The 23,018-nt window shown below is 49.7% G+C and overlaps 1 protein-coding gene and 1 long non-coding RNA gene across 5 annotated transcripts in view; one reads left to right on the top strand and one right to left on the bottom strand.

Moving 5' to 3' along the window:
* Nucleotides 1-143: 143 nt before the first annotated feature.
* The window catches only part of MRAS (muscle RAS oncogene homolog), a 52,664-nt gene continuing 29,789 nt past the window's right edge, over nt 144-23,018 (bottom strand). For all 4 annotated transcript variants that reach the window (XM_033132187.1, XM_033132184.1, XM_033132185.1 and 1 more), the window contains 4 exons: nt 10,321-10,474; nt 8,769-8,868; nt 4,808-4,887; nt 144-3,436 (listed from right to left, as the gene is read on the bottom strand). In XM_033132187.1, the coding sequence (XP_032988078.1) occupies nt 3,337-3,436; nt 4,808-4,887; nt 8,769-8,868; nt 10,321-10,474 (434 nt within the window). In that variant the 3' untranslated portion in view covers nt 144-3,336. The remainder of the gene's footprint in view (nt 3,437-4,807; nt 4,888-8,768; nt 8,869-10,320; nt 10,475-23,018) is intronic.
* Nucleotides 5,746-22,183, top strand: LOC117036847 (uncharacterized). The gene is made up of 3 exons (XR_004425448.1): nt 5,746-6,208; nt 18,899-19,101; nt 21,519-22,183. It is a non-coding gene; the product is annotated as an uncharacterized LOC117036847 (long non-coding RNA).

Genomic DNA, 23,018 nt, shown 5'->3' with positions numbered 1-23,018 from the left:
CACCCACAGGGCCCCTGGTGGTCTCCTCCTTACTGCAGGTCTGCCTGTCAGAGGGGATGCCCTGGGCCACACACTGTCAACCTTCAATATTCTCAGCAAAACTTCAGGGCTATCTGAATAAGAGCAAATAAGACAGGCAAGTGCTCCTCTTCTTTTCTTTATTAATGAGTTGAGATACACAAAGACTTAATAAAAAGTTACATAAAAGGCTCAAGCATCATGGAGATCTTCAGGCATCACTCTCGTTTCACGACAATGGCCACCTGTTAATTCTGTGTAACAGAATCTGGGCGCTCACAGGCGCGCCATAATTCAAGTATCTTTCCTTCTGAGTAAACCCGCCATGGAATTTCTAATCCAGTGGGCTGCTAGTGGAGGGAGCCTGTCCATGGCTCTGGATTTACTGTAACACATGAAGGGTTTCTGGGTTAGAGCTGCCACGTGTTAGGGGTTCACATCTCCTGGCAAAGTGAGACAGGCCATACTAGGCTACCAGGCACTCTCCACAGCAAGCGCCCCAGGAAGGTAGGGGGCAGAGTCCAAAGAGAAACCACCCTGTGTCTGTCCCTGTGTGGTGAAGTGCAGAGGAAGTCAGTGGCCACAGCCGCAGGCTGTGTTGGGGAGAGAGGATGGCTAGGATTACCTATTGGGGAGAAAAGGAGCCCTCAAGGGGCGGGGGTAGAATTTTAGAAGAAATCTGAGCACAGTGGCAAAGGCATGGAGGGGAGTTCAGGAAGTGTATACTCCAAGGGATGTGAAGGTAGCATTATTCACGTGAGCTGGAAAACCAGTGGGAATACCAGGATGTCACCAAAGACTGAAGTCCCATTGAGCTCCTCCGTCATGGAGTAGCACGGCCACTGGTTCCCCAGATTGCCCCTGCCAGGTACCCATGGAGAAAACTATTGGGGATGTCCCAGGGCACATTCCATTCTGACCTCTCTGGAAGCCGCCACTGCCACAAAGGCCCCTGGTTCCCCAAAACATAAAGAACTGACTTTTACAAGTGTTATTTACCCATCTCACCTATGGAAAAATGAGGTCACGGGAGAGGAAGGCTGACCACTGGCTCAGCAGCAGGGGCTGCAGAAGCCCATTCCTTAACCAGTTCCTCTCTCAGGCACCGTGGATTTACGCTGAGGCTGCGTGCCAGACAGAGGCCCTGGAAGAGGGGGCACTGCCCCTGTTGGGTGGTGGTGGGGGAGACTAGAAGCGGTTGGAACCCCTTTTCTGGTACCTTCATGGCTGAGGGCTTCGATCTAGGTCAGCTGATCTGCTTCCAACCAGACTCCCCATGCAGTGACCTCAGGGCGTTGCCAGCTCCACAGCGGGCAGGGGTGTGCTGGCACGACTCATGCCCGGTAGAAGTGTGCCAGCAGTGGACGCTGCCCTGTGTGCCGGGCTTCTTGTCCCACTCCGCCACTCCCTCAACACAGAGCATCTCCATCCTTACTTCTTCCCACCTGCCTTGCCTCTTCCTCGTCTCCAGCCTTCAAACTGCCCTTGGGCTGCTGCGATGTGGCTCAGAGGAGCCTAAAGGTTGGAAAGAGCCTTGTTCTCTTAGTGTTTAAAACGCCCATGAACATTACAGGATCGTGGGAAGCTCTGAGGTGCCTGATCTGGAATGTTTCTTGTTATCCTTCCCTTTAGGGTGAGAAAAAAGAGCCATTTAGACAAATAAAGAAGTTTGATTTCCAACTAACGAAAGTCCCCAAGTTTCATCCTGCAGCAGAGTCACTCTTCAGCTGGGCCCCTCTGGGCTGGTGATCTTGCAGAGCTAGGAACTCAGCACACTTTCAAAACTGGAGAAGGATCCAGGTGTCCCAATGTCCAGTTGGACACTCACTTTCCCCAGGGTTCTTTCTGCAAACAGTGGCCAGGCCACCTGCTGGGTATGTTCTAGTTTGCCTAGTGGCCGGATAACTAACCTGTGGAAAATGAGGTCACTAGTCATGCCACGTCATCTTCTGCCCTTCTCTCAGAGGTGCACGGATGTCCTACTGCCCTTCCACCCCCACCTTGGCCCCCCAAATCCAGTCTTTGGCTCCCACCAGCAACACTTGAGAGGAAGATGGGCACTGTCAGGGAGCTGGGGGACTGTCCCCTGGTAGAAACTGGTGTATGAGAGCTATGGCATCACCCCAACCTTCCTTTCTCCTCTAATCCGAGAGGTTAATAAAAGTGTGCGCCGGAAAGGCAGCCTAATGCTCAGTTTGCAAATGCTTAAGGGGGTTGTCCCTTTGCTGGGCTTACGAAGTGGTCATCCGTTGACTCAGGGAAGATGGCTTCAGTCTTGGTGCGGTTTTAGTAATAACAGTATTGGATTACTTTTGGTTAAGACTCAGCACGAACTAGAATGTCCTGATGGTGTTTCCAGCAGCTGACTCTGACGTGGAGAAACATACATGCCTGTGTCAGTGTGTCTGTTTCAGGGAGGTACCAGGCCGCCCAGGTGATGTGTGGAATTCCTCTCACCCAGCCGGGAAGAACAGAACTGAACCCACACTGTCTGAAAAAGAAATGAACACTTCCACAAAGCCAATCTGCTTACTTTATACCTTTTCAGGATCATGAAAACCCCTTTTAGAACTGACATCCTCACGCCAGCCTCTCCCCTCAGCAAAATACAATTGTTTCCTAATATCTGTAATAAAACCCTCCAGGTAAACACATCTCTCTCCTCTCTAGATTATAGGCCATGAGCAGGGTCTGTTTCTCAGGAGGCCTCCAGCAACCGTCCTCATTAATTTCCCGTCGCTCAGTCACTGTGGGTTCATATTGAGCTGAGTTTTGGCACCGCTGGGGAAACTCAGTTGAAAAACAACCACCACCACCACAATATTCCAGACATGTTATCAGAGAGGTCTGCTGAAGCGTTGAAACTTCACCAGGCAGTGGATACAGACCCCTATGATGCAATTACAATCACTAAAATAATTTAAAAATCTACAAAAGACACCCGAGCTCAGACGCCATGGACTGGAGACGAGGGGGGAGCTTGATCATGGCTTGTTTTGCTCTCTGCACGTGGATATACACGTCCACACCAAACCAACACTATGCAGCTCAAACAAACAATACAGCCACCAGGAGAGCGGGAGGAACTGGGCTGACAACACGAGGGTCTTGGAGGCTACTTCTCTTGAGCGTTGGTTCCTTGTGTCTGATAAGACGTGGGAAAGCCTGCGCCCTTTCGGCAAAGCCAGACCTTATTTCCACCCCGCCTACCCTCCCTTTCTGCCTTCCTGTGCCAAGTCCTCGGGTCCAGGGTCGTGGTTAGAAATGGTTTTCAGTGAGGTCAGGCGGTGGGGATGCCGAGGGCTGGCCAGTTCACCGTCACAATATCACGCACTGCAGTCTGTGGGTGCCAGTGGCCCGGTCTCCCCGCCATTTGGTTTTCTTCTTCTTCTTCTGGCTTTTTTCCGGAATCTGTTGCCTTTGGAAACAATGAAAGGCAGAAAAACAAAGTCAGAATGGGCTCTGCTTCTCCCTGCCTTTCTTCTCCCTGCCCCTGTGCCTGAGGCAGGGAGGCTTGGGGGGGTCCCAGATGCTGGAGGGGGGTCTCGCCTGGGCAGCCTCTCTGAGGCAAGCGGGGAGGGCGAAGGGCAGGGCACGCCCTGTCATGCTGCTGGTGAGAATTCCTGCCATGATGCTGCAACTACATTCATTTAAATTGTAAGCTACGTTATGTGTTATAGAGCGTTGGCCTCTATTTCCATGTTTCCGATTTTAAATAAAATGACAGGTCAACTGAGTACAAAAGCTTTTTACATGTTTTCTGTTAATTCTTCTTATGTCAAAAACCTGCCCTTTGTTATTACAGGTCTGTAATTAAGACCTTACCACTTCCTGGTGATAGCATATCCTAACTGGGGGCAAACTGCCCACAAGAAAATAATTTCAAGAAAATAATTTCAAGAGTGCAGAACTGCCAGGTACAGCGTGAGGTGAAGGCTGCAACGTCACAGTCCCTGTTGGGGAATAACGAAAAAAGGAGGCTGTTGAGCGTACATGTGTGTATGCCTGTCTGGGTGTGTGTTCTGTGGGGGCAGGAAGGACCCTGAAAGAGCCCTGTATGTGATTTCATAACTAACCAGCAGACCAACAGCTCCCCAGAGTAACGCAACACACTAAATGCATGGTGTTGAGAACCACGGGTTAGGCTGCGCTGTATGTGGAAGACTTTGGAAATGGGAAAGGTGGGTGACAGGGAGACCAGCCAAGACGCTGTCTCAGTCATCTAAGCATGAGGTGATGAAGGTCTGAACGCTGAAGGTGCAAAGGAACGCACAGGAGACTGCTGATCGGGACTTCCGACAAGCCCTGGAGACTGACAGCGTGTGGGGTCTGGAAAGGAGGCACGTGTAGTGCCTCGGAAATTTGAGCCTGGGAATCAGAATGTTGTTTGTTCAGGTAAAATGTCAAAGGACACTCTGCATCAGAGCACAGAAGAGGAGAGGGCCCTCCTTTTTACCGTGTTGACTTCTGCCGTGTTAGGCGAACACCAAGAGCAGGATGGAGGGGGCTGCCTCAGGGAGGGCAAGCTGCAAAACTGAGGGAGGCTGAGCTGCTGCCTCCGGCAGGAAGGCACTTCCCTTTAGCTAATGATGGGCTTCACTCACAGGTAGTAGGGCCAGCAAAGGTAGGTAGGAAGGGCAAGGGAAAGAAATGAATGGAGGTATAAGAAATCCAAAAGCAGGCCCAGGAGCATCCGGCCCTGGCCTCGGATCGAGGGGCTGTGTTCCCCCCAGCACTCCCACTGCCCGTCGTGGGGCAGAGGGCCCCTTTCTAGGGAGGCAGTGCTCACCTGATTACTCTAACCAGGTCATGGAAGGCTTTGTCGACGTTGAGAGGTGGGTCCTTGGCACTGGTTTCTATGTACGGAATCTGGAAGGCAAAGCTCACTTGGTAAAAGTGGCCCTGAGATCCACAAAGTCTTGTTCCCTAAAAATGCAAATTCTCAGCGACTCTGAGTAGCCCTGTGCTTTTAAAGCCCCCACAGAGCCGTGGCTCCAACAACCCATATCCCTCGGTGGCTTCTCACTTTTTAAGGTTGGAAAGTTTTACTGACAGCTTTTCCAATTCCCTCTTGTTCTCTAGTCACAGTGATATTTAATAGCTCCCTAAAAATAGAATTAAAATGATCTTTTTTACATACTTGAAGACGTTCATTTATCAAACTAAAATATGTTCTGATGCTACTCATTTTTCTTTCTGAAGTCTATTTCTTTGCCTTGGGGGAATTTCTGCCCCTCTTTCCAGTCCCTCCAGAGGGGACTCCGGTGGGAAAGGCTGAGGCAACGCTGGGCCATGGCAGGACTGTGCACCTTGGTGTCCCCTGGCCAGTCTGTGCCTCCCACCCACAACAAGCCTGCCCTGCCCAGCTCCTGTTTGCTCTACATCCACAACCTCCGAGCTCAGCTGTGTTTACAGAAGGCTTGTGTCTGTACTTTCAATGCCCAGTAATCATCACCGGGCTGAAAGGCAGCAGCAGCACATGGGAAGATTCCGCAAAGGTGACCCTGTAGGGTGGGGGGGGGGGGACGTGTCCACACCAAGACGCACAGGGAAGAGAACAAATGCTCCACGAGGTCAGGACATGATCCTGTGCTCTCGTCTTCTCATAACAGAGACCCTGCAAAGCCGGGACTCCATGGGTGGAGATCGTGTGGGATTCACACAACTCCCTAGAGGAGGTGGAGGTAAGCCAGTTATGACCGGGCTGAAGAACTTTGGTATTTTTTACAACTTTTTCCTCATTACAAAATTAAGCCATTTCATAACAACACATTTGAAAAAGAAAAGCACAGTGAATACAACAAAAATGATCAATACTTTAAATGGACTGGGGGGTGGGGAACAGTAAGTTGTTATTTTAGAGGCGTCTGTTGTAAACATTGCTCAGAACACATCATAAGGGATCTTCCCACTGGTTGTTATCACGAGAGGTCAGATGTTCGCGTGTTGGTGTGGCTTCAAGCAGGGGACTTGTTGGAGCTGAGCAAACACAACCGGCAAAGCACAAGGGGCAGGTTCGGGCCTCTGAAATACTCATGCAACAGATACCTGAGCCTGTGATAACCCTGAGGAAACTGCCCTCCACTGCAGACTATGAGACTGTAGGCTGTTCATCGAGATGACTGGGCTGTTTGGCCTCTAAGGCCTTCACAGCCCTGACTGCCCTTACTCTTCACGTTAATCCTCTGAGGTAAGCAGCTGGGGAAACTGAGCTTGAAGCGGTGTGCCCAAGGCCACACAGTAGAGAATCAAGGTTTGACCAGTTGCACGCCCCATTTCCTGCCTGCTCTCCCCTGGACTGGTGCGGGTTCTGAGGTCAGCTTTGGAGCCTCTTCCAGATGAGGCAGATGTGCCCAGAGTCCTGTGTGACCTTGTGAGGCCAGGACAACATGCTTCCCTGTGCTCACCCAGAGGGGAACTGGGAAGGCACGTGCGCCTGGGTCCAGGAACTAGCTGGGTCCCTCATGTCCTGTAAGCCAGCTCAGTAAGGCCTGGGTTCCAGGGCCTCAGACCTCTCCTGCCTTCCTATGCACTGCTCAGAAGGACGTGAGTTATAGTATCCCCCAGGTCCCCAGACATCCTCCACCTTCTTCCTGGGGGGGTCCTGCCTCTACCACTGAAGAAATGCCAGTGTGCTTTATCTGAGTTCTTAGAATTCTAGGCTTTCGGTAACAACAAGACTTAAACCAAGGGGAACCCTGCAGCAAACAATATAGCATTGGACTCCACCAAAGGGCTGGGAAATGCCATCTCCCCGCCTTGGAGGGAGGCAACCTGCCTTGGTCGCCTAGGGAGGAACTTGCCTTATGAGCTCTAAAATCAGGACGTTGTCGATAGTAGCTTGCAGAGTATTTGGTCAAATAATAAATGAGGTGGCAGTGTCGGCTACAGAAGATGCATCGACTGAGAGACTGGTGACCTGGGTTCCAGTGGGGCTGGGGGTGGGGCACTACGCAGCAGCGTGACGCCCCTGGAAGCCACCTAACCTCCTGTGTCTCGTTCACTTTTATTTGCAGAACTGGGCTAGTGCTGCCCTCGCAGCACCCTGCGCCCCTCCCCACTCACGCAGCCGAGGCTGCCGGGAGGGAGTGAGAAGGTGTTTGTGAAAGCCCTTAGCAAGGCCTCTGCGGATGATTCTACAGAGTCCAAGGCCGTGAAGAGGAAATGGCTCCATGGGCCTCTCCTGGTTAGGCTGCTGGGCCAGGCAGGAGGCCTGTGTGTAATGCTAAACCCAGTGGTAGTTCTTGGGCCCCATCTACTTCTGAGCAGCTTGGCTGGTGCTCCCTCCTCCTCGAGGCATTTCCTTTTCCTGGCTCCACGACACCCCACGCTGGTCGTCACCGCTCAGTCCTTCCTACTGCTTCCTCCTCGTCTCCCCAGATCACAGCACTGGCCTGGCCCCGGCCTCAATCCCGAGGCCCTTCCCCTACGGACACCTACCCTGGTGGGTTTCACGATTTTAAATTCTATCTGCTCGCTGCTGATTTCCACTACCGGCCTCCAGACTGGTATAAGTGACTGCTGTCTTGACGTCCCCACTGGATTATCTCCTCGGCTCCTCAAACTAAAGATCTAAAACCAAGCCCCTGATCTCCCCACACACTTGCTCCCAGACTCTTCCTCTGCCCAGTTACTGGAACCCCCATCTGAAAGTGGCTCATGTCCCAAGCTTTGGAATCACCCTCGATTCCTTTCTTTCTCTCTCACCCCACACCCAGTCTGTGAACACATCTTGTTGGCTCTCTTAGAAATATATCCAGAATCCAACCACTTCTCGTTACCTTCACGAGCACGACACGGGTCCCCGTCCACGTGCACCTGGGTCAGTACAGCAGCCCCTAACTGGTCTCTCTGCTCCCACCCTTGTCCCTGCAGACCATTCTCAACACGGCCACCAGAGAGAAGCCCTTCAGCCATCAGTCAGCCCACATCACTCCTCACTCAACCCTCCAAAGGTTTCCCCTCTCCCTCTCAGTAAAACTCCTTGAGGCCTCTCTGACCTCACTCCTACTACTCACCCTCCTACTCCTTCTGCTCCAGCTACGCTGGCCTCTTTGCTGTTCCTCAAACTGCCGCCCCCGGGCCTCTGCACTGATTATTCCCGCTGCGGGAACATTCTTTCCCCTGACATCTTTCCCTCACCTCCTGGAAGTCCTCATAAATATGCACCCTTCCCAGTAAGGCCTTCCTTGACCACCTTATTTGGAAAAGCACCCCGTCCACCCTACATTCCTGACCCCCTTCCCTGATTTACTTTTTTGCCACAGCACATGTCACCTTCTGACACTCTAACTTGCTTTGTTTCCTGTCTGTCTCCTGTCACTAGAAGGAAGCACCATGAGGCAAGGAGTTGTGTTTCCCAGGGCCGAGGACTCCACAAGGCAGGGCTCAGTGAGTGGCAGCTGATCCAACGATTCTGAACATAATCAGGAGGCTGGCTCAGAGAAGGGGACAGAAGCCCGTCCTCTGCACAGCCCAGCGATGAATCTGCTGTGTCAGGGGCCAGGAGGTGGCCTCTATGCCATAGCTTGCACCACTGTGAAGGTACCTTCTCCCCTCAGAGGAGATACGACTGACTGGCAAGAGGGTGCTTTCTCTCTGGTCTGTTGTCTTGTTTCACAAAACATCCTACATTGCAGGTGCCCACTATCTAGGAGGCCTGAGTTCCATTCCCACAGACCAAGACTGCAGACACAGACACACTGACACACACACACACACACACACACACACACACACACACAACCTACATTGTGTTTGGTCGCCATTTCTTTTCCTTGCTCCCTGGTGATTTTCCTCAAATGCATCAAATCGACTTTGTTGGCCACGAGGATCATGGGGAATGATTCCCTGGGAAATAAAGAAGAGCAGTTCATGAGATTTCGCTGTCCTCGCCCCTAGTGAAGGCAATACAGCCACACCTCACCCACGACACAGCGCACAGTGCCTCCCCAGTCGCCTGGGGCTGACTTAAGAGTCCTTTTCTCCGCATCTCCAGGAATGGGAAGGGGCATGGAGGCTGGCTGCTGGCTGTCTTGGTTTGACGTCTTAAGCCTGTTGCAAGGTGAGCGAGGGGCCCTTCAGAGAACCCCCTGGCTCAGCACTGTCAGTGAGGGCCCTGGGGGGGGAGAGGTGAACTGCTGGGCCAGGGGCTCGGTTTCCAGACCTGCTTCCTCCCATCTCTTGGTCACCCTGATGTACGACCACGCAGGGTTGCTGTGGCCCTCAGCAATGACACGTGAAGAGCGCCAGGGCCAGGGTCTGGCCCATAGTTGGCACTGACTAAATGGCAGCTGTAAAATCAGGATGGCACTGCAGACAGGAAGGGCGGCATCAGGAGGCCTATACCTTAAAGGTTCCCACTGACACATGTGGCCATACTGCTGTCCCAAAAGGAACGCAAAGCTAGGCTCCCAGCATCCCTGTCAGCATTGGCTGTTTTCATTAAGGAAATTATCACTGGACAGGTGAAAACTGGTACTTTATTCTTTCTCCTTGTACTTCTTTGATTAGCAAGAAGGTTCAATATTTTCCCACATCTGAGTCATTTTTCTCTTGTGAGATTCCTATAGTCACGGGGGGAGTCAGTCAGAGCCTCACACTGAGGTGTCTGAGGCCCCACATTTCTTTCTTGGGTGTGTGTGTGTGTGTGTGTGTGTGTGTGTGTGTGTGTGGTGTATCCCTTTACCTTGTAAAGTTGTTAACACTTGGCCTTTGGAATAGGCGTTAACCGGATTTTTTGAATTTATTGAGATTTGCTCAAAGCTTGCTGTTTTCCTATTAGTTTGTCCTTTTACTTCCTTTATATTGCTTCTTTAAGATCCAATTAACTGAAAAGAACAGCTAGGCTTAAAACAGACTCCAAATTATTTAAATACTCCATATAATGCTAAGGAAAAAACATGAGCCTTTAATTAGGGGATTGTTAACGCTCATAGACAAATGACATTTAACCATTTATAGCATATACTGGAGAGAAAATTCACTTTTTACTTTTAACAAACATTTGCTTAAATTGGGGCTGAAAGACAAAGATGTTACTTATGATTCCTTGTTCACTCATGGGGACATTTTAGGAGAGATGGGAGGGAGGTGACCCTTTGAGGCCCTGGGAGTCACTGAACCCCATAGAATGAACTAGGGTAGGAGTCAGAGGGCCCAAGGTCTGAATTCAGCTCTGTCCCTCTGAGCTTCAGCTTTCACCTGAAAAATCTGAGAGAACTAGACTGAGAGAGACAGACAAACAGACAGAGCCTGCTGTGAACCAGGAGCCAGGGAGGTTCCTGGCCTGGCTGTGCTCACCTGTCCTTGACACGCAGGATGAGCTGATGGAAGCGGTCCACGTGCTCGAAGCTGGCCTTGTCTGTGACCGAGTAGACGATAAGGAAGCCGTCCCCTGTGCGCATGTACTGCTCCCGCATGGCACTGAACTCCTCCTGCCCGGCCGTGTCCAGAACTGGGATGGGATGGGGCCAATCAGGGGCTGTCGCCCCCACCCTGGAGCCCCTGCGGCCTACAGACCCCCACGCTGCTTCTGTCCCCTCTGTGGCTCAGTCTGAACTGTCCCCACGAGAGCCACACATGCTCCCTGGGCTGTGCTGTGAGGGTCCCGGTGGGGCCTCGACACCTCAGCGTGAGGCTCTGACTGACTCATTTGTGGGCCCACTGATTCCAACCCACGGTGCTCCCTGGGCCTTAATTCTCAGTCTCCAGAAAAGCCTCATAAAGTCTGTGATCAACTCTCCTTCAAAGTCCCTCTGGTGAGCGCCGGGGCCTGAGCGTGGGTCCCTGCTGCAGCCCTTCCAAACTGATTCTCGGGGAAGTTACCTGACTCTCTGAGCCTCCTTTCCTCCTTTGTAAATGGAGACAGTACCTCTACCTTGCAGCCCCTAGGGTGGAGAGCTCATTTGTGGACATGTCTGGGGGAAGCTCTGAAGAGGCCATCTGGGTTAGAAGGCTCCTCAGCCCGTGTGGACAGAGGCCAGGCAGGCAAAGGGGAAGGAATGACCCTTGAGAGCCAGGGTCACTCACCTCCTAGATGGGGCTGTTCCAAGGTGGTGGGAGGAGGGAGGAGCTGGGGCTGGAAGCAGGAGCAGGAAGCTGGGGAGAACCATTTCAGCAAAGGCTCTCCCCACCCCCCAACCCATCCACCCCTCTCACCCTCCTACCCCATGGACTCCTGGTGCCTGCTCTCCTTCTGAGATAAAATATATGCCCCTGCCTGTGTCAGAGAAGTCACAGCCACAGCTGGGGTGGAGGGGTGGGGGTCCCACTTTCAAAGTGCAAGCCCGACCCCCTCAGGTGGTGCCAAAGCCCTGTGGGTGGCATGACGTCGGACTCCTCAGCGTCATGGGAGGCAGCTACTCACCGGCTAGCCTCTCCCCATTCTCCCCCCATTCTCCCAGCTCACCTTCTTCTCTGACCAGACCCAAATGTCCCTCCCTGGAGGCAATGGAGTGGCTGGTTACAGATTTTGGAGCCAGATTCTGGGCTGAGTCTGGCTTCTCATTCCCAGAGTGTGACCCTGGGGAGGTCACTTCTCTGTGCCTCTGTTCCCTAAAATGGGGATCAGGCTTTTTCGAGTTAATTTACTAAGGCTCTTGATGCTGTGCCTGGCACGAAGAAGTCCTTCAGGAGGGTCTGCTGTGAGCTTGGTGTCCCCACCTGGGGGGTTCTCCCCACCTCTGGGCCTGGACTCCCTTTTCCCCCAAACCCCAAGCCCCCACACCCCTTTCCTTGGAGGCTGACTGTAACCCACAGCATCATGCTGCCTGAGCCCCCACGCCTCTCTCACCCCAATACGGACCCTCTTGGCATCGTTCTTGTTGCCTATTTAATCTGCCCGCAGCTGGACTGTCAGCTCCCAGAGGCAGGGATCTGGTCTGTGTGAGTCTGTCTGCCTAGAGCCTGGCACAAACTGTACCCAAATAGTAGCTGAATGAGTAAGTAAATGTGAACTCTATCCATTTTGCTCATCCATTTATTGATTTAGGAAATATTTGAGAGCCTACTACTACGCGCTAGGCAGTGTTCTAGGCACTATGGATACAGGCTGAATGAGGCAAAATCCTTGCTCCCCTGGGACTTATAATCTAGTAGGAAGACAGATGAACAAATGAATGGATACTTTCTGGTAGAGATGAATACATAGTATGAAAAACAATTAGCCAGTTGGAGGTAACTGGCAGAAGTTGGTGTTGTTTTGGATAGGGAAGGAGGGCATCTCTCAGGAGGTGATATCTGAGCAGTGACTAAATGACCCCCACACCTAGAGGGACAGCATCCCAGGCAGAGGGAACACAGGGAGTAGAGGTGTGCAAGGACAGGCCTGATGGCCTGGGGGAGCGGAGGGAAGGGTGAGCAGAGGACGGAGAGGAGGAGAGGGCAGGTCTGGCACCCTGCTGCCCTGGGGTAAGGCTTACTTCATGCTAACCAAGACAGGGGCCACTGGAGAATCTGGACAAAAGAGTCACATGATCTGTAGGACATCTGTGCCCTGGTTGCTGGGAAATCACAGACCAAGAGTAGAAGCAGGGGCACTAGGTAGGAGGTTAGTGCAATAATCCAAGCGAGACATGATGGAGGGTCAAATAAGGAGGGCGAGGGTGGATGCTGTGAGAAGTGGCCCGATTCTAAGAGACAGCCAAGAGGAGCAGGGCTCTCAGGAGGAAAATGTGGGGATGTGGGTGGGGGATGAGGGAGAACGACACCGAACACAGTGACTGATGAGTCACTGAATGAATGAGAAATAAATGATGGTGTCATATACTGAGGGGGGAAGACTGAGTGAAAAACAGGGTTTGGGGGGTGCTCAGCTCTTGACACAGGCTTCAGAACCTCTCAGGCACCTATGTGGGACTTCAAATAGGCATTTGAAGACTTAAGTCAGAAACTGAGAAGAGGGGCAGGAGTGACAGACGTGAGAGTTACCAGTGTACGGGTGGCAAGGAAAGCCACAGGACGCGTTATCAGGGCACCCAGGAATCCACATCTCCTCAAGCTGGCACCTGTACATAGTGCCCGAGAAAGTGACCTTGTCCCACAGCCTGTCATCACCCCTGCGCCTCCTCCTGAGTCACTTGGCATGTCAGAGGGGCCAGGCTTGGTGGATACAGGACCCGCAACGTGCTCCAGACACAGGGCTACTCTTGCCTTGTTCTCCTCACGTGAGACAGAGGGGCAAGGGTCCTGGAACTTCAGGTCCTTCCAGCTCTGAAATAATCCTAGAATGATTTGATCTGGACATAAAATGGACAGGCTAAGAAAATGGGATCTATAGCTGAGGACCAGTGTGGAAACTGAGGCAGTTTCTCCAGTGTTTCCCGGGGAGGGGGTAGGAAAACTGCACCTTCACCTGGAGGGAATGGAGCCCTTTTTCCTAAATAAATCCCACTCAGAACTGCAATCAACAAAACAGATAAAATGGCGTGGATTTGGCTGAAGTGGGGATGAGAAGGCCTGCATTGAACAGGAGAAGATAGTAAGGTAACATTGTAATTAATATACTCCCAGATTTTGTGTGTATTATCCAAAATAAAAACTACAGACCTAGGATACTGAAAAATATGATCATTCAGAATAAAAAAACAACAACTCAGTAGGGAGCTGAATATCAAAATGGACCTCTGGAAAGCAAAAATAGTCATTTCAAACATTTAAGGTCTTAGAAATTATATTACCCATGCTTTCTAAAAGAATTCCTGGAGGATATACTCCAGAAAAGTGAAACATGAATCCATAAAAGAGAAAGATGAGTATTATAAACAATGGTTTATATAAAGCAAACAGCAAAGCATAAGAGTTAACTTTAAATAAATACTGTTATACAATGGGAAGAAAATGAATGACAATTTGCAACTATAATCTATGATGATCCATATGTGACGGTGGGGGCTGAGAAAAAGAAAATTACTACTAAAGTTCTTGACTCATTTGTGAAAAGGCTAAAGATAAGATTACATCCAGATGCTGATAGAAAAAATGTAAGTATACATATACACATGTATATATATAAATAGAAATAAAACTCAAAACTTTCTAATCATCAGAGGAAAGAAAAACAGAACAAAGTAAATGGGACCAATCCAATGAAAAGCAAAAATAAACAAAACAAAAATAAGAAAGTTAAAACAGTATACATGAAATAAGAGGGCAGAAATAAATCTGTGACTAACAACAATAAATGCAAATGGGTTAAATTCACCTGTTAAAAGCAGATACTTTGTATCTATGAGCTCAGGTTTTTTTCCGTTTCCTTTTGTTCTTTTTAGGTTCCATATGTAAGTGAGATCATATGGTATTTGTCCTTCTGTGTCTGACTTATTTCACTTAATGCCCTCAAGATCCATCCACGTTGCTGCAAATGGCAAGATTTCATTCTTTTTATGGCTGAATAATATTCCATTATATGTATATATTACATTTTCTTTATCCATTCACCATTGATGGACAATTAGGTTGTTGCCATGTCTTGGCTACTGTAAATAACGCTGCAATGGGGTGTGTATATTTTTTCGAATTAAGGTTTTCCTTTTCTTTGGGTAAATACCCAGAAGTGGAATTGCTGGATCATATGGTAGTTCTATTTTTAATTTCTTGAGGAACCTCCATATTGTTTTCCACAGTGGCTGCACTAATTTACATTCCCACCAACAGGGCACAAGGGTTCCCTTTTCTCCACATCCTCATCAACACTTGTTATTGCTTGTCTGTATAATAGCCATTCTAACAGGTGTGAGGTGATATCTCACTGTAGTTTTGATTTGCATTTCCCTGATGATTGAGCATCTTTTCATGCACCTGTTGGCCGTACTGTACAACTGAAACTAATATAATGTTATATGTCAATTATTACCTCAAAAAACGCAAATACTTAATCCAAAAAATCCATTTGTCTAGTAATACAAAATGACACAGAAAGATTAAAGAATGAAAGAATAAAATAGAATATGCCAGCCACATGCATCCACAAACAGAATTCAAGGCCAAAGCATCAAATAGTACAAACCACAGAATGTATAATGGGAAAAGGTATTAGTGTCAAGAAGTGCCAAAGTCACAAATCATAAGCATCGAAGAATGTTGCCTAAAAATATATGTATAAAAAAATGGTTTTTAAAAACAGGAATTGACAAACCTCATAATCATTGTGGGAGAACTGAACAGGCTTCTCTTAGAGATAGAGAGACAAGTGGACAAGAAACAGAGAAAACAAACTTTACACTCAAAGAGGAAATAAGTATTTTTAAATGCACATGAAATCATCACAAGAACTGGCCATATGTTAGGCCATAAATAAAAATTTCAACAAATTCCAGAGAGCAGAAATCATATGAACCATCTTTTGCCTATACTGCAATAAGATCAGAAATTAACAGAAACGTAAGTATAAAAGAATCTATCCACGTGAAAATTTAAAAGGTTATATTGCTCTATAACTCTCCAGTCAAAGAGAAAAGCAAACTAGAAATTATAAACAATTTAGAATTGAACAAGAAGCAGTAATAAAACCTCTGATTTAAGGCCAATGTGACATTCAGAGGAAAATTATAGCTTTAAATGCACTTCAGAAAACAAGAAACACTGAAAATTAAATAAGCACGTAAATCAAGAGGCTAGAAAAGGAAAAATAAAATAAAACCAAAGAAAGAAGAAATCATCTTCAAAGTAGAAATTAAGAAAATGGGAGGAAGGAAAAAGTATTGCTATCTAAAAATAAAAAGCTGACTCGTTGAAAGGACCAATTAGAAAAAAACACACAAACACAAACTTTTAGCAATCCTTATCAGAGAAAAAAAGACAAATAAGCATTTGCAAAGAGAAAAGGCCTATGACTATGGATATAGATATATACTTAACTATGAGAAAACTATATACCGTTTTATAGCAATAAAGTTTCAATTCTTGATGAAAGGGATGATTTAAGAAAATATAAAGGAGCAAAACTGGTTCAAGAAAATATATAAAATCTGAATAGGCCAAAAATTATCGATGAAATTAAAGAGAGAAAACTTATCCCCCAAATAGCACAAAGCTATTCTTGTAATCTTCAAATTGTTCCAGAGCACAGAAAATATAGGAATTTTCCAGCTCATTGTAAGATCCCAGCATAATCCTAAAACTGGACAGGGGTAGCATATGGGGGTGTGGTGACTGCAAGGCCCGTACCACTTTGGGGGGGCAGAAGTAACCTGCATGTGGGACCCTAAGAGGTGTTTTAGTTACGCGTTTGCCAATTATTTTCTAAATACTACTCTATACCAACCACTCTGCTTGGTACTTTGGGCGGTTAAAGACTAAGATGCATCAGTCTATCAAGGAACTTAGAGGTCAGTTGGATTGATACTTAAAGAAAAATAATAACAGTGTGGAATAGCATGTGATACATACTATGGCAGATCTAGGGAAACGCGGGGATGGTGGAAGGTTTCAGCAAAGACAGGACATTTAATCCTGCGCTTGAAGAAAGAATAGAATTTGACATAAACAGATGGGGCCCGGGAAAGGTCTTCCAGGCAGAGAAACAGCAGGAGCCAGGGCTTGGAGCCTGGAAAGAAGAGGGTAGTGAGGATGCTGGGTGCTGGGGTCAAAGGTTTTGACAGTGAACAAGAGGGGCAAAGAGGAAACAGGGAGACCAGAGGCTGGTGACCCAGGGTCCTAGACTCTGTGGGCACTGGGGAGCTATTGAAGGTGCAGAGAGGGGAGAGGGACAGTCAGAGGAGGCTGAGTTTGGCAGCCAGAGAGGAGGGCCCTGGAGGCAGGGAGGCCTGTGAGGAGGTGTAGGAGGGACCTGGGCAGCTGCGACCAGGGCATAAGCGCACGTGGGTGTTTGAGACGGAGAAGAAAGACTGGGGACACTGAGGACAGAGAACACAGGGAAGAGCTGTAGGAACCGAGGAGAGGAAAGTGGAGGGCACCTTGGAGACTCCAACTTTGGCCTCTGGGAGAGCAGGTACAACCAGGGAGGACGAGGAGGGAGCCGAGCTGGGCCCAGTCTGGTGAGGGGTCCCATCCCTTGTCCAGCCCGCCCCTCCACACACATATACCTGGCAATGGCTGCTCACGGGCCCCTGTCAGCAGCTCTGCCTCCAAGACCTCCTGGGGGAGGCTGAAGACAACGGGCAGCTAAGCTTCTAAGAAATTATGATTCTGCCTGTGCTACCCCTGATGTCATGAAGGTAGGAGCCCCCGGGAGACGGAAAGGATTAGTCGAGGTGGGAGAAGAGGTGTTCTGCCTGTGTGTGTGTGTGTGTGTGTGTGTGTGTGTGTGTGTGTGTGTGTGTGTGAGAGAGAGAGAGAGAGAGAGACAGAGAGAGAGAGACAGAGAGAGAGAGACAGAGAGAGAGAGACAGAGAGAGAGAGAGAGAGAGAGAGAGACAGAGAGAGACAGAGACAGAGAGAGAGAGACACAGAGAGAGAGAGAGAGAGAGAGAGAGAGAGAGAGAGAGAGAGAGAGAGAGAGAGAGAGAGAGAAAGGAGGAAAAGTGTAACATTCTGGAGACAGAGGGGGGTGCGTGGGCCTCCCTGGCCTGCTCCAGCCCTCCCATCCGAAGGTTGGGGCCAGCATTGTTGCTGAGGAGGATTTAAGCGTAAATCCTGGGGCTGCTGTTGGGTCTTGGGGATTTCAGAAGCTAAGCCCGACCTGCGGGTGTGGCATGGGGCTCCAGGCAGGGAGAAGGGGCACCAGCCTGGGTCCCTACTGAGCCCTCCTCTCTTCCCCTCCCCTTTCCCTTTCTTCTCTCATTCTCTGTCCTTCTTGCTCTCCCTTCCTTTCCTCCTCCCCAACCCTCCTCCAGGGCGTCCAGAGGGAAGCAAACCCTGGCATGGAGGGTACAGCCCAAGTGCTTGGGCTAAAAGTGGTCCCACCCAGTATTCCTGCTGGCAGCACGCACTGTGCCAGGGCTTTATACACTCGCCCTCTCAGCACTCCTCACGGAGGTGGAAAGAAGGTACAACTGGACACTAGTACAGATGAGAAAACTGAGGCCCAGGGAGTTAGAGGGATCTGCTCAAGGCTACATGCTGTGAAGACGGGCACTCCGGTGTCCCCAACTGTCCCAGCCAGGCCAGTCTTCTTTCTTCAACCAGAGGGTGTGGGTATGGCCACCCAGAACCAAGCCAGGCTGTGTCTCGATTCCCAGCTTTTGCCCAATCCATGACCTCTAACGAGAGTGCCCTCCAATTAGCCGCAGTCTGTCTACCTCCTCTCCTGAGGGCCCCGCCTGTGACCTCAGTCCCTGAGCCCTTCCCTCTGTGTGTGCCATCGCAACTTCCAAGTCCTGGCTTAGCTCCCCACCATGGGTGGAGCCCCAAAGGGCAGAGCCCAGCTTTCCTTTATCTGGGTCCCCCAAAAGCTTCAGCACCCAGTGAGAGCTCAAAAGGTACCTGTAGGATGACTGGACAAATTACATGAATGCTATACGAAGTGCGGTTATTGTGTTCAAACAGCCCCCACCAGCGTTAAGGGCAATCCCTACAAACGGACTCTTTAACTTCTCTTACACACTCTTCAGGGTGAAGTAAGAGTTCTGGATATAAAACAGTAGAGATGGTAATTTCTAGAGACAACATGCCTCCGAGGACCATGCTTGCTGTTGTCTACGTCTCTAATCCACAGACCCACATGGGGGGCAGAGGGGTTGTGTCCATTTTACGGGGAACTCGGGGGGGAAGCCTGTGTCCTTCCTAGGAAAAGACTTCAGTAAAGTAATGCTGCCACCGCATGGAGCATCAGCAGTGATGAGGGCTCCTCCCCACTGTAACCTGTGCTCCGCTTTCTGGATAAGGGCGTGAATGGACTGGGCCGGGTGCCAGGCAGAAGGGCTGGCTGCATCGACCATGCACGGTTCCCAGAAAAAAGGCTGCTTTCTTCTTCTTCAAGGTGCGGGCAGGCCATGGAAAGCCAGGCCTCTTGGGACTCTCGAAGGAGTGGAAGCTAAAAACCCTGTGGCAGGTGAGGCTGGCTCCCTGGCGAGGAGGGAAGATTCCCTCTGGCAGTGGTCCCAACCTCCCAACCTGACTTCAGAAGACAATCAGGAGAGAAGTACTGACCACCTGCCCCAGGGGGCACAGCCGCGGGAGCAGGTGAGAGCGTCTCGGGATATGTTTTCATGAGATGCATGAGATCCACCTCATAACTATTCGGGGAGGCCAGTATTTTACAGATGAGGAAACTGAGGCAGGGCAAGGTTAGTGACCCACCTGCTCAGGTTCATACTGCTAATGAGTACAAGAGGCATGACTGGAAGCCAAGCCTGTTTGGGTCCAAGCCTTGCTGAGCTCCTGGCACTCGCCTGTCTTTGAATGGGAAGCCAGCAGCAGCACCCCAAGGCCTATGAAGAGGAGCAAGTCTAAAAGGAGGGGTGAGGACAGAAGGCCTGAAGTTTGCAGAGATGGAAGACAAAGGCCTGGAGCCTATGCATCCTACAGCCGCGTCCCCGAGGTTACTCTCCACCTACTTCACACCTGCCCGGGCAGTCACACGTGGCTGAGGGGGAGGACTCATAGCTGTGCTGGCTTGGCTCCCTTTAAAGACCTGAGCACCCACATACAGGGCCTTTAGAGCACCCGACAATGCTAAACACATTCCTTTCCCACCACTCTCCCCCTCCTGCGGTCACCATGTCCCACTGCCTCCTCTCTCCACACGCCTCCACTCCCAGCTGAGGTCTGAAACAGAGAAAATCATGAACTCAACCTCACATGCTTCCAACCCCAATCCAACCCACCTCGGAGACAGCGGAGGCCTCACACATACACTGCTGTTGAGAAGGTGAAATGGTGCAGCCACTTTAGAAAACAGTTTGTTAGTTACTCAAAATGTTAAACATACCAGACTTACCCTATGACCCAGCAATTCCACTCCTGGGGCTAGACCCCCGATGAAAACACATGTCCACACAAACGCTTGCACCTCAGTGTTCAGAGCAGCAGTATTCATAACAGACAAACAGTGGAAACAACCCAAATGTCCACCAACTGCTGGAAGGATAAAACGTGGTGTACCCATATACTAGAATATTATTCACACATACAAAGGAATGAAATTCTGATGCATGCTACGATACATATGAACCTTGAAAACTGTATGCTAAGTGAAAAAAGCCAGTCACAAAAGGCCACGTACCAAATGATTCTGTTTACATGAAATATCCAGAATAGGCAAATCCGTAAAGACGGGAAGCAGGTTAGTGGTTTCAGGGGCTGGGGGTAGCGGGGAATGGAGAATGACTGCTGCTAATGGGTATGAATTTTTGTGGGGGGAGGTGATGAAAATGTTGAGGAAATTAGGTAGTGTTGATTCTAATGACTGCTGATTTGTGAACCAATCAGCAAGTCGTGATTGCACAACTGTGTGTATTTACTAAAAACCACGGAATTATACATTTTAAAAGGGGAAACTTTACATGTAAATTACATCTCAATCTAAAAACTGTATGGGAAAAGAAACCCCACCTCCCTCTCTCTGAAACACATGCTCTGCTTGCTGTCACTCCAGGACATGACCTACTCCTGCTCCTACCCACGACCATCCCCTCCTGCTGGGCACTACATGCTGTCCCCTGTCAGCGATTGTCCCCTCTGTCTCCTACATATCATCCGTTTTACTCCCTATTGGTTCATTTCCATCAGTATGTAAATATGCTGTGATTTCTCTCACCTTAAAAAAATCGAACAAAAATATCATAGAGCCAAAAAATACAAATAAAAACACCCTCCCCTTGACCTCACAGCTCCTTCTAGCTGCTGTCCATTCCTCTATTCCTCTCTACAGCCATACTCTTTGACTTGTCTATTCCCACTGCCTGCTCTTCTTCCCCGCCAATCCCTCCTGAACCCACTATAATCAGACTTACATCCCCACTACTCTATCAAAATTGATCTTGTCAAGTCGCCAGTGACCTCCATGTCACTAAAGCCAGTGGGCACTTTCAGTGCTCATCCCACTGGACCACTTGCCGGCATTGGATGCAGTTCATGGTTCCCCTCTTTTGGAAGAGTCTTCTTCACTAGGCCCTGGGATGTCACTCTCTCAATCCTTCCTTATTGCAGTGACTGGTCCTTCTCTGTCCCCCAATCACCCTCTAAACACTGGTGGGTCCTCATGCTCAGTCCTGGGACCCCTTCTCTAACCACATTTGCTTCTCAGTGACCTCTCATTTCATGGCTTTACATGTCAACTCCAAAATTTCCATCTCAAGCCTACACGCCTCTCCTTACTCCTGACTCAGACATCCAGCTGCCGGTTTGACTTCTATTTCTATGTGTGAAAGGCGTCTCAGATTTAACATGTCCAAAATTAGACTCTTGATTTCCCCCCAAAGCTTGCTTCCCACCAGTCTTGCTAATCTTGATAAACATCGCTCTATTGTACTAGTTGTACAGGCCGAAGACTCTTCCCTCTTTACCCCCACCCATCCATATACCACATCAACAAATCCTGTTGTTTCCTCCTTAAAATACATCCAGAATCTAACTCCTTCTCACTCCTCCTTCTGCAGTGCCCTATTCTACCATCAGGAGCCTCTTAACTGGACTTCTTGGCTGAAGAGCAGCTGTGCTCACCTGTGAAGTGGAGATACTCATTTCAATTGAGCAGCTTGTTACAAGCATGAAATAAAACAATCCTTGTAAAGCCCTTAGCTCTGGGTCTGGCCTTCAGCTACAGCCTGGTCAGCAGTAACTACTAATGCTGCTGGAAAGACAGAAGCAGCAACAGGGAAAGAGGGCTTGGGAGGCAGATCTGACTTCAATGTCTAGAAGGGCTTTCTACCAGCGCTGCCCCAGGCACCTTGGAAATTGGTGAGCTCCATGTTCCTGAAAGCATTCAAGCAGTCAGTGATGGCTGATGGGACCGGGATAAAGGGTCACGCAGGGGACTACAGGGCTGGATTTCATCATCTCAGGCCAGTAGCCACGTTCCCTTATAAAGGAAAAGAGGAAAATTCCTCCCACAGCACTGCCGGCAGGAAAAGGGGAGCATGGGTAGAAGGGCAGGCCAGCTCTGCCTGAACCCCACGCTTAGTGGGGGCCATGGAGAAATGCCTCCTCTGAAGTTGACCTAAGGGCTGCTGAGCATACAAGCCCACCGTGTAAAGCCCCTAGATGAGAAAAAAGCTCTCAATAAATGTTCCTTTTCCTCTCCCTGACCTTCCAACGTCCTCCTCCCCTTCCCCTTCCCAGAAAGAATGTGGATTCAAGTGTTCAGGGAAAAGCCAGGTCCAGGCCCCTCTGAGAAGACAACAGCACTTGTGTCTGAGGTTTGGGAAGCAGCCAGGGTGGAAACGTCCCAGCTTCTGAGGGTGCAGGAGAAGAGCCAGGGCTTTTGCTCTCTGTAAAGACTGAGCCCCTGCTTGGGATAGAGGGGACAGAGTGGCTTCAGAGCTGGGCCCAAGAGCCCTGAGGTGGGATGGGGTGTCTGGAGACTCCAGGTTCACTGCTGTTCTCTGTTGATGCAAGAAAGATGCAAGATTCCAAAGGCTGGCCAGGCAGAGGGTGGGGCTGGGGGCCACGTGAGTGGGAGGCCCAGAAACACCTGTGCTTATTATAAGCGGGCAGAGGATTTGATCAACATCCTATGATGCAGGCTTGAGACTTGGGCCAATGTAGGAGGCAGCATGGCAGGATGGAGAGCCTGCTTGGCAGAGTCAAGAGGCGCTCGACCTGGCTCTGCCTCTAGCTAGGTCTGACCACAGGCAAGTCCCTTCTCCACCTGCACCACAGTTTCCTCAGGTGTAAAGTGAGGGGGCTGACACCACAGAGCTCAGGCGCCTTCCAGCCCCAACCCAACAGAAAAAATAGGCACACAGGACTCCAAGCCAAAGCAACTGAAAGCAGGGACTGGAACAGGTACCTGTACACCCACAGGCACAGCAGCATCATTCACAATAGCTAGCCAAAAGGTGCTAATGAGCTGCGTGTCCACTGCTGGATGAATGGATAAACAAAATGTGGTACACACATACAGAGAAATAGTATTCAGTCTTAAAAAGGAAGAAAAT

Source organism: Rhinolophus ferrumequinum, chromosome 17, assembly GCF_004115265.2.
Source record: "Rhinolophus ferrumequinum isolate MPI-CBG mRhiFer1 chromosome 17, mRhiFer1_v1.p, whole genome shotgun sequence".
NCBI classification, from domain to species: domain Eukaryota; kingdom Metazoa; phylum Chordata; class Mammalia; order Chiroptera; family Rhinolophidae; genus Rhinolophus; species Rhinolophus ferrumequinum.
This window is presented reverse-complemented; position numbering and strand designations above follow the sequence as displayed.